Source organism: Atheta coriaria, unplaced genomic scaffold (genome assembly GCF_025399875.1).
Source record: "Atheta coriaria isolate IRGN ID8LTWV9N9 unplaced genomic scaffold, Caltech_Dcor_3.1 hic_scaffold_16_pilon, whole genome shotgun sequence".
Classification (NCBI taxonomy): Eukaryota; Metazoa; Arthropoda; class Insecta; order Coleoptera; family Staphylinidae; genus Dalotia; species Dalotia coriaria.
In genome coordinates this window covers 1003319-1016365 of record NW_027045458.1, presented here as the reverse complement: position 1 = coordinate 1016365, position 13047 = coordinate 1003319, and the positions used below count along the sequence as shown (strand labels likewise).

Sequence of the window (13047 nt, the reverse complement as noted above, 5' to 3'; positions counted from 1 at the left end):
TAATATTTAGGGTCGTTAAAATCGGCAATTATCCTCTTGAAAAGTTCGAGAGTCTTCTTGAATTTTATTAGAAACACTCGGTTTATTACGGGAATTTTGTGGTACAGCTTGCGCCATCTGCGGAGAATTATTCTGAGTTGAAGCATGCACAGCATGTGCGATTTACATTCGTAACCTACAAGATATGTTATATTCTTTTAAAAGTTAAATTAATTAATTTAAAATGCCTGCGATATCTAAAAAGAATAACGTGCTTGTATATAAAGGCAGTAATAATCTGCGACAACGGCTTACGCTGTCAGTGTTGAGTGGTAAACCTGTACGAATTATTGAAATCCGAACGCTTTCTGATGAACCAGGGCTTAAAGAATATGAAGTCAGTTTGGTGAGGCTTCTGGATAAGTTAACAAATGGTACTAATATTGAACTGAATGAGACTGGTACAGTTCTTTATTTTCAACCTGGGTTGCTGCATGGAGGCAATATTGAACATGATTGCAATCAACAGAGAAGTATAGGTAAACATTCATGTTTACAAGTTTTATGTTTTTGTTTTGTTTATTTTATCATAAACATGATCTAGTCTGAAGATTATTTTTGCAGACATCAATTGTGTATTTCATATGAAGTGTGTTTTGTTATGGAAAAATTAGTAGATTAAATTGTAAGATAAAAATTTTAAAACTTGAAAAATGCAGTCTAAATTGTGTTTTTGATTTGTTTTGATAAGAACAATTGAGATTGTGTTGGTTTTGAAATAAGTTCTGTTTATTTAGTTGAGGAATTTATTTTAGTGTGTAATTTTGGAAAATTTATTATTGTAACTTGTTTTGATTTTGAGATATTATTAAGTTTATTGACTCATGGATCATGGATAATTTTAAAATTTGATTTATATTTAGACTGTTTACACCTCAAATTCCCTTTGAAATAATTATAATATTAATTTAGAAACGTGGTTTTTAAAGTATTTATACTCTTCCTTCTTTTGATTGTAAATTTTTGAATATTTCTCTTTAAAAATCAGTAAAAATAATGTTTTTAAGGATATTACTTGGAAATGTTGCTCATGCTTGGCCTATTCTGCAAAGTACCCCTAAATGCAACCCTCAGAGGAGTAACAGCCAATAATATCGACCCATCAGTCGATCATGTCAAGATGTCGATGATTTCCACTTTAAAAAAGTTTATTTTAGAGGATGAGGACTTGGATTTAAAGATTACTAAACGAGGTATGATTAAATACTCAATAAACACTTAATATTGTAATACAAAATCAAATTTATTAAATGATTTAAATCACATATTATCATTTTGGTTTTAAATTAGGTATGCCACCACTTGGAGGTGGTGAAGTAATCCTAAAATGTCCCATCAGAAAAGCTGTACGACCCCTGCAACTCCTAGAATCCGGTATGGTAAAACGTATAAGAGGAACCGCGTACGCATTAAGAATATCACCTGCTATTGCAAACCGAATGGTTGATACTGCAAAAGGTGTGCTGCTAAAATTTCTACCAGATGTTTACATTAATACAGATCAATGTAGAGGCAAAAATGCCGGTAAAAGTCCAGGATTTGGTATTAATTTATATGCGGAAACAACCGAAGGGATTTTTTATTCTGCTGAACAGGTAAAAACAATTAAGATTAAATTTTCAATTGAAAATATTGAATAGATCTGCAAATATGGCTTTTCTTTATTTTAAAGGTGAGCAAAACTGAATTAAACGGCGAAGACCCCTCAATTCCTGAAGATATTGGAACGGCTGCAGCCCATCGTTTACTGCAGGAAATTTATTTAGGCGGTTGTACAGATTCGTGTAGTCAAGCTTTAGCGCTGTTATCAATGGCGTTGGGTCAAAAAGATGTGTCGAAAATAATCTTAGGTCCTCTAACAGGGTACACGATAAATTTCCTGCAACATTTGCATGAATTCTTTGGGATTACATTTAAAATTGAGCCAGTGGAGCAGGACGATGATGAAATTGTGGCTGGTGCTAACAAAGTAAGTTTGACGTGCGTAGGAATTGGTTATACAAATCTTAGTAAAAGGACAATTTAGTGTCTTTACATTTAATTAAATTTATTTGACAAAAAACTAAAGTTTTATGATTTTATTTATATAAAAAGTGATTTTCTTTGATTTTTAAACAAAATTGTTTCAAAAGTATCTTAAAAGGGTTATAACATTGTTAGATGGTAACTTGATAATCAAAATGTGTTGGGACACTTTTATAACGTATGAAGTTATTTTTGGCAAATATTTTCATGAGTTTTTCATGTTTATTTGAAAATTCTCATCAAAAATTCATTTTTTGGTTTTATGATATTTTTCTACTGGTTATTACACATTATTCGATATTCATACCTAACCAATCTACTTCTTATCTCTAATCTAACCAATTCTAGTTCTTTTTACATTTTTCTAATATGGTTACAATTTTCTAAATTCCACAGTTATCTATCATAACTATGTGTTTTTGTCCGAAAATCATACTTGATATCACCTTCAATATGTTCAACAACAGGCTTAACATCATCATGCTGATGATGTATATGTGGAATACTATCAACATGTTGCAAATGATGAATATTATCACCAAGTTCATGATGTTGGTGTTCAATAGGAACAATATTCAAAGGCTTTTTCGGATGATACGTATAAACAGGTTCATTATGAAACTTTGTATCAGCAAAATGTGCGTAACTCATTGCAGGTCCCAGCTCAAAATTGTGGTTATGCAAAAACTTCTCCTTGTGACTTTCAATACCAAACAACCACGTCAACCAGTTATCATATTTCGGCTTCTTTTCCACTTCTCTCACGTAGAATTTCTCCTCGGATTGTATCAGATGCTCCAAAAAGTTTGGATTCAGTAGGAAATATTTATCAGACTGGCCGTATTTTACAAGTTGGTTGTCGATATGGTTTGGAGAAGTGTAGTAACTATGTCCAATATGGCCGCTTTGTGGCATTAAATCATGATCATGGTCAATATCAGCACCATTTTTCTCATAACTTGATGAATCTTGATGATCATTGTTTGACTTGCTGGAGAATTCATCATCTGTTCTCTTGGGGTAGATTAGTACCGGTGGGAACTTTTTATAGAAAACTAATTTCGTTGGTTTCCTATAACATACAATAATTTAATAAATTACTTTTATTTGATGTATGTTTGGTTGCCTAAACATCTAGAAAGTTACCTAGCATAAAATTCACCAAAAAATTAACTGTCGACATTGTGGTTTCAGTGGTTATGTTAACCTAACCTAAAAAATGTATCTGTGCCGTTACAATAGTGCCACACTTTACTATAATTTAAGCATGTAAGCTTTTTTCAAGTTTACTCAATATCTATCTAAGCGAGACAATAATTGAAATTTCATGACTTTGATTATTATTATGCTACATCCACTAACCGAGTAGTGTTTTGTTTACAACTTGTGGTTAAATTTTAAAACTAGTTCACAACCGGATTTTCGGACGCAGTACAAAATATAATAACCTCAAAGACTACATAAAGATGTTCATTTCTTTAAATGTAATTATTGCACATGTAATTTTAAATGCTTATTAAACAAAATGAAAGTGAAACAAAACGTGGAAACGTGCAAGTTTAATTTTATATGGTTCAACTCTTTTCGTGATTACGTACGATTATAATTTTCTTCTACGTTACATAACACGGTAAAAACAAAACAATTGCTATACAACAAAAGAAAATCGGTTTAAAGCATTAATAAAACGAGTTAAAATTACATGATTACTCATCATAACCTAACATTTCTACAAAATGAAGAACACCCACGTTGAAGCAGAGACAGCGAAACAAACAAAAGTTGTTTACTTTTCTAACCAACATGTAAGTACACATTTTTTGGCATTTCATTAATTCAACATTTTCACGGTGAAATGATCGCAAACACACTTCATGCATATCGAGATGCCGAGATAGAGCAATCGCAACGAAACGTAAACATAAACGTAAAAGCGAAAGTGAATCAAAACGCGTTAATGTAGATGTACGCCGGTCACCGGTGTTCTTTGTGCGCATGTTTACAAATTGCAGATCATGGTTCAATGGCACAACACTATACTCGTACTAATCTCATTTAATGAATTTATTAATTGCTATCTACCACACGCCGTGCATTATTTTTTAAAATATAAATTGTAGCGTGAGCAGTGAATGTGACATTTCACCGTGAGACAATGCAACTGAATTAAAAGTTAATTAGAAATTTTATGAAATTTGTGCAATGGTAACAGTCGCCATTTTGATCAACGCGCGTAGACGACACAATTCACAATCACTTTTACCAAGTTTGCACTTAATGTGGCTGTAAAACGCATAAAAACTGGAATATGTCGTGCATCCAAGCAACGATTTGTTGCACATTTGTGCCAAGTTTAACTGCTAATTACTTTAATTTATTATTTACATGAAATTTGCTGATTTTATTATTATTTTATTATTATTATAGTTTTTACCGTATTATCACTGTGATTGTAATTATATCGTTTCTAATTCTTTCCGAATCGGTCTGAATCGCACAAATTGAAGGATTTCGAGTTCAACGTTGCATTTTTTTGCAAATTTAATTTTAATTATTACTTCCGGGATTTATCAAGGCATGATGCCTTTCGGGTATGCGCGCTCATAATCGCGGGCGTTGCTATACATGTAGATACACTCACTGTCGATAGAAAGTGAAATTTTAATAAATAATTACTCTAAAGGTGTACAAAGCATAATAAATATATAAATATGTCAAAATAATTAATATTTTATGTGGTTTAAATGATTTAAATGCAAAAAAAGTGTTGTTTATTGTTTAGTTTTATGACAAAAAACGTTTTTCTGTTAATTGATAGTAAATTTACTTAAAAATTTAAGTTTTTATTTGCTTTATTTGTTTACAACACTTGGTATACAAGAAAGGAATAAAATAGTTTACTTTTTGCATTGGTATTGATTTATGTTAATGTATACATGCGGGCCAGTGATTCATTAGCCGCGAGTTTTATCTGCATAACTCAGAATTTATTTCTAGGTAATAAATCGAGTAGTGGTAGGTTATAATTGAGGTTAGACTCACCGATAATAGATTGTGCCAGGTCCAGGTTCACAATGTACAAGAATTACATTGGAAACTATAAAAATAGTCTAAAAATTGAAATAAAATTAAATAATGGACTAATATGAGTTTTATTTGTAAAACTAGAGCTTATATCACTTTTGCGTAAAAAGTTTTTAGTATTTTTTGCATTTTTTGCAAATTTTAATAAACAAAGCATATAAAAATGATTTACTCACCAATAAAAAGTAATCATGATAAATAAATGCTCGCATCTTTATTGCTTCACACCCAATAGTCACTTTTTTATTGCTGGTTAATTATTAATATTAATTGAATTAATTCTCACTTATTTATTCACAATGTGCTTCAATTTACATCCATTTATTTATCATTATAGCAGAAACATGTGTTCTTGTTTATTTGAGGTTAAGTCTTCAACGCTATTTAATCTTAATTTACTCTCAAGATGTCACTTGAATCCTAAACGTTTACGATTAAACAAGATGTGTTGTTTGTGGATAGATCTGTTGCGTGCGATGCGCGCTCATCGTGTGCGTGCCGGACGAAGCGCGCCGGCACTCATAACATCTTCAAATGAATAGAATAACAACTACACGCTTACAATTGCATTGCAATGCTTTGCTTTGCAATGATGCGCACGCTTTACAATTGTGGTGCACCGGAGTGCACGTGTGGTCTGTGACGAAGAGAGCCAGCGCGCGTAAATGCAGCATGAACAACAACAGCGTGCTACGAGTGCACACACAGATTATCGAAGAAAGCATGAAGTGCAACAGTCGTCTAATGAGAACAAAGTGAAAATGAAGAGGTTAGAAAAACATTTTGTTACATGGTCATGGTGGTAGACTAATGCGCAAATTTAGATCTTCAAATGATGAGCCAACAGGGACGGATTTGAGTTTGTTGATTTTATTATTAAAAGACAGTTACAGACATGTCGCTGCGTTTAATAAAAAGTAGTAAAATCGCTAAATATCTGTCTTTGATAAATAAAAATGTAGGATTTATTTAGTAGCGCCATCTATATATGAGCAGATTTTAATATTTAATGGGCGGAGCAAAAATTTAGTTTTTGGTCAATATTTAACTCAGTTTATAAGACAATTTAATTTTTTTAAATAATTATTACGTTTCTGTTGTTTTTTTCATTTCCTAACATAATTTTTACGACTTTGTTAGAAAAGTTCGTCGCGCTTCTTTGCACATCTTTACTCGTACTCGTACTTCCCTGCTGGCCGCTGCGCATTAGCGTTGATTTTATTACCTTTCTGTCATTTATGTATCTATCCATAGAAAAACTAACCTTTCTGATTTTTTCTACGCGTTTTACTTTCATCAAATGTTTCGCTTGTAGCTTTTGTAATCATCAATGAAATCATAGTTGAATGCGATTGCGAATGTGAATGACCACATGAATCAGTGTTGATCTTTTGATCTTTTGAGCAGAAAGATGGGAAGTAATAAGTAATAACATGATGATCAAACGCGAAATAAAAGAAGATATCACGCCGAGAGCGGTTAAAAGTAAAAAAATAAGGGGAAATTGGCCAGGAAATCCGGAATCGGAGCCGCGGATCAATTTGATGTAATTTACGTTTGCTTGTGTTGCGTTGAGTTACGTCTGCGAAAGCATTAGCAGGTGTATTCAGTCAGAAAGATATAATTTTAATTTTATGATAGTTGCGCATGTTACTATAACTCTATTTCTTGTTTCTTTTTTTTTAAATTTTTTTGTTTGTTGCTGTTGGAAGTATGCAACTTATTAAACATTATTTCTGAAGTAGCATTGATATAGGCATAAAAGAGTATTTTTTGATATGAACAAAGCAATGAGCACGGTTATTATTTTTTAAATCTGTCCTGTAAATTTACCTTTGAAAATATCTTTAAAACAATCAACATATTTTTATCCAAATTGTAAAAAACTACATTGTAGTTTGTAGTTTTTACACAAGTGCCAAATTTTTTAGGGTTGCAATAGACATCAAATCAATACAATCGAGTTCAATCATCCAGTTGATTTGCATTTCTTTATTTAAGTTTTATTCAATAAATATTTATAGCTTCTACTTATAGGAAGCAACTGAATCATCGTAATATTCCTGGACACTTTCTTTGCATTCTAAATCAAAATGCAACTTTAATTCTAATTAAATTTCAAATCAAATTTCGAGTTTTATTTTAAGCACGATTTTTAGTGTAATTAATTAATTATCTATCACATATTTAGCTACACTGTATTGACAACTGTAGAATAAATTATAAATTATAAATAAATTAGCATAAATTAATCTGGTTTAGAGATGAAATATTCTACCGTGTGGGCATTAGAACCACTGTAAAAAAATAATCTTGTATAATATAATTTTTTGCATTAAAGCGCCCGATCGCTAAAAATGCTTAGTTAAATTAATTTTCTATGCAAATTATGTGATATTTTCACATTTGCAAGATAAAAAACTGACTTAAAACTAAAGTAAGAGCACTAGTTGAAGTATTAGTAAAGTATGCCTAGTTGATATTAATAAGACGATGGAAGTGAGATGCAACTTTCGTTTGACTTTATTAGTCTGCTAAACTGTTTATTGGTGACGTTAAATGCGCTATAAAATAGGATAAGCGTTAAAAAATTGCATCGTTGCCATCTTTTACAGCTCATTAAAATTAATTTGGAGTTTTATAGGCATGTGATTTGTGAATTCTAAGTGTTTTTATGATAGTTTACTACTGCCTTTATAGTCAAAGTTAGAGACACCTATTTATATTTAATTAAAAACACCTTACAAATAAAATTGTAAATAAAGTTGTATATAAATTCAAGAGATAGGTATGTTAAGAGATACGAGGAAACAGACAAAGAATGTGAATCATGAAATTTTATGTATATTCTTGGTAATTTCTTACTAATTTCTTCTTTTTGTTTAAAGTTTATTATTTGTTACTATATTTATTATAGTTTATAGAATTTAAGCGCTCTGAAAACAAAACTTAAAACTTCTTCCAACTAAAAAACTGTTTGTTTTAGTTTTTTTCCAAATTTTTGAAGAGAGGCTAAAGTTTGATTTAGTTTCATGTTAATATATGAGTAACAATGCGATTGACAAAACTTTAATTCATTCTGGTAATCATCCATGTTCCCTCGCAACAAAAGTACTCGTACAACTACAAAACTCAACATTCTTGATACTTCTATTTATATGATACCTATACTTAATCGTTAATTACATTATAATTGTTGTATAGCTTAATCTCTTTAAATTTTTTACGTCTCCACGCAACAATACGAGTATACTGTTGATTTATAACTTTCATGATTGACGCGCGGAAGGAAGTTACATCGCGAATGCGCGCATTCTTTTCCTTCTTCCGATATTTATACCATTAATAAAAAAAACACCACGCTCAGCTCCCGTTCCCATCCACAAGTTCTCACTTCTCACTTCTCACTATTTCGCATTTCGTATTTCACGTTTGCGATTAGAAACTTTTTCACCTTCTATTATCAAATCGCGCTCCATTATAATTTATAATTTATAATAGTTATAATAGGTACGAAGTGCATTTAACGTTCGAGCGCGTTTTGATTTCGCCGGTGCGGATCGCGCCGTAATTGTATTAATTGATCGTTACGGTGTGTTAAGCGCGCGCTATTTCATTTTGAACAATTTCGGTACGGGTACGCGACGCAATGTCCGAAATTAGTTTAATAATCACGAATAATAATAGAAGTGATTGAATATAGAGTAAGCATATTGTATATTGGCAAGCGAAAGTTGTTTTCTTCCAAAAATCATATTATTACCTTATATTTTGGTGAATATATAGTTGCGACACTCTTATAAGATAGCAATAGTACCAAAGTATAAATTGATAACATTATCTTTGCCTATATACAATTATTAAGCTTGAAATTTTTAAGTTTTTAGTAATTTAGAAGTTTTTCGAAAATTGTATTTCAATTGTTTATAACTTTTGAACCTATAGCATGAATAACAAAGTTTAAACGTAATTAGATACAGAATATATATACAGAATATATATACAGAATATACAGAATACATAGTTTTTGAATAATTTATTAATAACATACTATAGACGTGGTTGACTTGCGAGAAAAACAGTTTTAGTTATTAATGAATATCTTTTAAACCAAACGACTTTTATTAGTTATTGTTTTAGAGATTTATTTATTACGAAATCCTCAATATGTGTATGTAAATATTTTATTGATAACATTATTTCAATGTTAATTAAAAGCAAATTAAAATCAATTATAAAAATATGTTGAAAATCAAAAAATTTAAATGTTGATAACTGGTTTTACAACAATCTAAACAAAACAATTTTTACTAGACGAGTTTTAGAATTTAATTTATAATATATTTTTCTTTACACAATAAATTTATCTCCAATAATTCTTTCAGAATTCATAAAAGAACAAAAAATATCAAAATATTTTTATTCTACCGCAACTATACTATTGGTTTATATAAAATTAACCTGAAGATAATGTTTATTCCACTTGTGTATTTGTAAAATTATAACGAAATGCATAATTATTATATTGGCTTTTTCACTCGAAATGCTCGAAGTTCATGTTCACGTTCGTGAATGTCGGCGCTCGCCAGCACTCTCCAAACTCTGCTGGCGGTCGTCGTTCTTATACTGACACTCGATCATATTTGTTTTTGCGCATTGCTTATTACGAGCAAGTGTCTTGAGAGGCTGTGTGCTGTGTGCGAGAATGAGATTGCACATTGCAAGAAATCGGTGAAGGTAGATTTAACGAACGGCACGTAGCAATAAATAATACAAATCAAAGACACAAATATAAATGATTTGGTTTTATGGTGGATGGATGTAATGATAATAATCGAAAAAACAACAAAGGAAGGGAAAAAATTGAATTGTAGACAATTCAGTGGATAAAATAAGCAGTGGAGATAAAAATGTTTAGTTTATTGCTTAGGAGATGTAGAAAAAAGTGTAATCAAGCCAAATTTCATGTAATTTTATGAAAATTTTTGTAAAAAAGAGGAAAAGTTGGATTAGACGACAAAATTCACAAAAAAATAAAATTACGAAAAACAAGAAAACAAACATTGAATTATGAACAATCCAGTTGATAAAATAAGCAATTAAGATAAAAATTCTGAATCGAACGAAATTTTATGATTATTTTCTATTTATTTAGTAAGAAAATCGGAAAAGTTAGGTTAAATGGCGGAATTCAGTAAAAAAAAATTAAATTTGGAAATATCAACAAAGAAAGTAGAAAAAAATGCATTGTTCACAATCAATTTGATAAAATGATTAATAAATGTAAAAATCTTTACCTTATTGCCTAGGAGGTATAATAAAAAGAGTAATGATTCGCAATTTCACGAAATTTCAAGAAAAATGTTTAGTTTTTTAGTAAAAAAGCAAAAAGGTTAGGTTGTCAATGAATTGTAAGGTTAAAAATATTTTTTTATAAACGAAAAATATACAATAAATTTCCCACTATTGTTGTGCACAACAACATGACAAATTCCTAAGAATAATCCATTAAACCGAAAAATCCCTGCAGAACAGAAAAAACTTCATAATAAAACAATTGACTTCAATTGAAAAGGCAACGAGATGAAAGAAAAGAAAGCATTTCCAAACAATTGCATTTAATTTACTACGCCTAACTATATCAGGTGTGTACCATTTTTTCTTCCGTATGACATGTGTGCCTTGAGGGCTCCTCGTCGACTTTCATGCGGAATTTTCGATAATCACAAACACAAACATCCACACCGCGATACATTTACGCTGAACACGAATGCACCTCTTCTACAATAATATTCTATTATAGCGAATGTGCGTGGTTCGCTGGCGATAGTTTCCCTTTCATTTCGGCGCACGCCAACCGCCTATAAATAACGCGTCTGTGGTTATCCCGACATCATTCACAGTTCGACACTCGTGCCGGACACAAGTCAGCTTCCTTCCTCCCGTGTGGATTACTAACTAAGCCAGGATGTTCGTTCGAGTAGCTGTAAGTTTTTTTTTAGTTTTAATCATAAAATCATCAAAAAATGGTTTTAAAGTGAGGTTATGTTGTTTTTTAATTACCATAGCTAGCCGCAGTGTGTCTGCTGTACGTCGTGCAAATGGCGGTTGCCGGTGGAGGCGGTAAACACCATAAAAAGGTGATAATCCACGTCCCGGTGAAGATCCACAAGATCCATCACACGCATACTGTCTACAAGCACGTCGGCGGCAAGAAAGGCGGCGACGATCATGAGTACTACAAAGTGATCGGCTACAGCGGCGGAATCGACCACGGCAAGGTGTTGCACGCCAGCGGAGGTCACGAAGGTGGCGGTGGTGGTCACGAATCCGGGCATGAATCCGGCGGGCATGAAAGTCATGATTTCGGACACAGTTTCGGCGGTGGTTTCGGCGGTGGTCACGCTGAAGGCGGGCATGAATCTGGTCATGGACACGAAGCCATCGCAAAGGAATCTCATGATGATGGCGGGCATAACTTCGGTGGGCATGATTTTGGTCATGCATTCAGCGGTGGTCATCATGCAAGCGAATTGAGCAGTCATTCTGAACACAGCAGTTATTCATCAGGAAGTTATGGCGGACATGATGATGGACATGCCAGTCACGAGGCGTATTCTGGTGGTTATAGCGGTGGTTATGGCGGTGGTGATGCAAGTGAAGGTGGCAGCCATGATGATGGTGGTCATTCATCGTATGGTGAGCATGGTGCTGCCAGTCAAGGGTTGTCCAGTTACGCATCCGACGGTTATGCCGGATTTGGTGGCGACACCCACGGCAGTTACGAGAGTTCAGACCATTCTGAACATGGCGATCATTCGGGAGGGTATTAATGCATCGCCACTTCTGATTTTTTTATCGAATCAAAGAACTTGCTAGTCCTCGCTTTTAATACCTGCTGCAGATGAGAGTATCTCGAACATTCTCGAACATCATTCCAGTATCATTCATCAACTCGTTGAGTTCTAATGTTTTTGTTTTTAGATTTTTTCCAGTTGCTTGAAAAGCTGTGTATGTTTCGATTCGCTGCGGATCGAAATTTGTTGAGTAGTTGATAGAAATGTTTATATTTATAACTTGTTGAATTCGTTTTTTAATGTTGTTGTTTTATGATGTTATTTTATACGATAGAATATTAAATAAAGAAAAAACTAAACTAATACTCACAATGTGTTGATGGTAGTTTGTAAAATAAGAAAAAAATAGGAAAAACCGATAAATTCGGAAGTGAAAAAAGTTGGATGAAAGTAAAAGTAAATTATTTCTTGGATAAAAGTGTGTTGACCTGACAGGAGCGGTGTTGTTGAACTAAGAGATGTGCAAAAAAGTAACTAGTTTTGCACGGTATCATAAACCAACCGAGCGTGAATCTAAGCGAATAAAACGAAACATTTAATTGAAAATATTCTGAACACGTTTGTAGTTAGACATAGAACACGTGCATATTTGGTTGCCTATCGTAAAACAAAGAATTAAATTAATTTTTTACTATTTGAGACCATTAAACACAACTTAAATCAATTTTAGCATTTATTTTAATAAAACATAAATAAATAGTATTATTACTTAAGTATTTAGCAGAATCGTTGCTTTTTGCAACAATAAAATAACAAATTTAACCTCAAATATTACCAACGTTAATTGTGCCAAACACAAAACATAATATTTGTCACTGAGCATGAGCTTAACTCTTATTATAATCATTTAGTTTACAATAAACAATTTCTTTAATTAATTGATGTTATTCTTTGACAATGACGCGCGAAGCAAACTTAATATCTACAATTTGTACACAAAAGTAACTTTCTTTGCCCATTCGCATGAAAATTACAGCGCTTTGAATAATTTCGTAGAAAATTTAATTTATGAGACACTCACACACCAGTCGTGATCAATAAA

General features: G+C 32.1%; 3 protein-coding genes across 4 annotated transcripts; 2 read left to right on the top strand and 1 right to left on the bottom strand.

Annotated features, from left to right (window-relative positions):
* Window positions 1-94: 94 nt before the first annotated feature.
* Window positions 95-2106, top strand: LOC135802136 (probable RNA 3'-terminal phosphate cyclase-like protein). The gene is made up of 4 exons (XM_065315661.1): window positions 95-518; window positions 1047-1232; window positions 1330-1634; window positions 1712-2106. The coding sequence occupies exons 1-4, from the start codon at window positions 224-226 to the stop codon at window positions 2063-2065; spliced, it is 1140 nt and encodes a 379-aa protein (XP_065171733.1). The 5' UTR covers window positions 95-223; the 3' UTR covers window positions 2066-2106.
* Window positions 2107-2448: 342 nt separating this feature from the next.
* On the bottom strand, window positions 2449-5689 carry LOC135802138 (uncharacterized). 2 transcript variants are annotated; one of them, XM_065315664.1, is made up of 3 exons: window positions 5325-5689; window positions 5107-5174; window positions 2461-3136 (listed from the first exon to the last, which is right to left on the bottom strand). In XM_065315664.1, the coding sequence occupies exons 1-3, from the start codon at window positions 5358-5360 to the stop codon at window positions 2461-2463; spliced, it is 780 nt and encodes a 259-aa protein (XP_065171736.1). In that variant the 5' UTR covers window positions 5361-5689. The 2 variants fall into 2 exon arrangements, 1 of the variants encoding a protein (XP_065171736.1); XR_010550509.1 differs by lacking the exons at window positions 5107-5174; window positions 5325-5689 and adding an exon at window positions 3663-3789 and having other exon boundaries at window positions 2449-3136.
* LOC135802137 (uncharacterized) lies at window positions 3131-12227 on the top strand. The gene is made up of 3 exons (XM_065315663.1): window positions 3131-3869; window positions 10952-11134; window positions 11217-12227. The coding sequence occupies exons 2-3, from the start codon at window positions 11117-11119 to the stop codon at window positions 11979-11981; spliced, it is 783 nt and encodes a 260-aa protein (XP_065171735.1). The 5' UTR covers window positions 3131-3869; window positions 10952-11116; the 3' UTR covers window positions 11982-12227.
* The last annotated feature ends 820 nt before the right edge of the window (window positions 12228-13047 follow it).

Excerpts from the sequence above, each read along its gene's own strand:
- LOC135802138 (XM_065315664.1), bottom strand. The coding sequence starts at position 5,360 with ATGCGAGCATTTATTTATCATGATTACTTTTTATTG. Across the intron at positions 5,175-5,324 it reads ATCATGATTACTTTTTATTG|ACTATTTTTATAGTTTCCAA; the intron begins GTGAGTAAATCA and ends TTCAATTTTTAG. Across the intron at positions 3,137-5,106 it reads CCTGGCACAATCTATTATCG|GAAACCAACGAAATTAGTTT; the intron begins GTGAGTCTAACC and ends TGTATGTTATAG.
- LOC135802136 (XM_065315661.1), top strand. The coding sequence starts at position 224 with ATGCCTGCGATATCTAAAAAGAATAACGTGCTTGTATATAAAGGCAGT. Across the intron at positions 1,233-1,329 it reads TTTAAAGATTACTAAACGAG|GTATGCCACCACTTGGAGGT; the intron begins GTATGATTAAAT and ends GTTTTAAATTAG. Across the intron at positions 1,635-1,711 it reads TTTTTTATTCTGCTGAACAG|GTGAGCAAAACTGAATTAAA; the intron begins GTAAAAACAATT and ends TTTATTTTAAAG.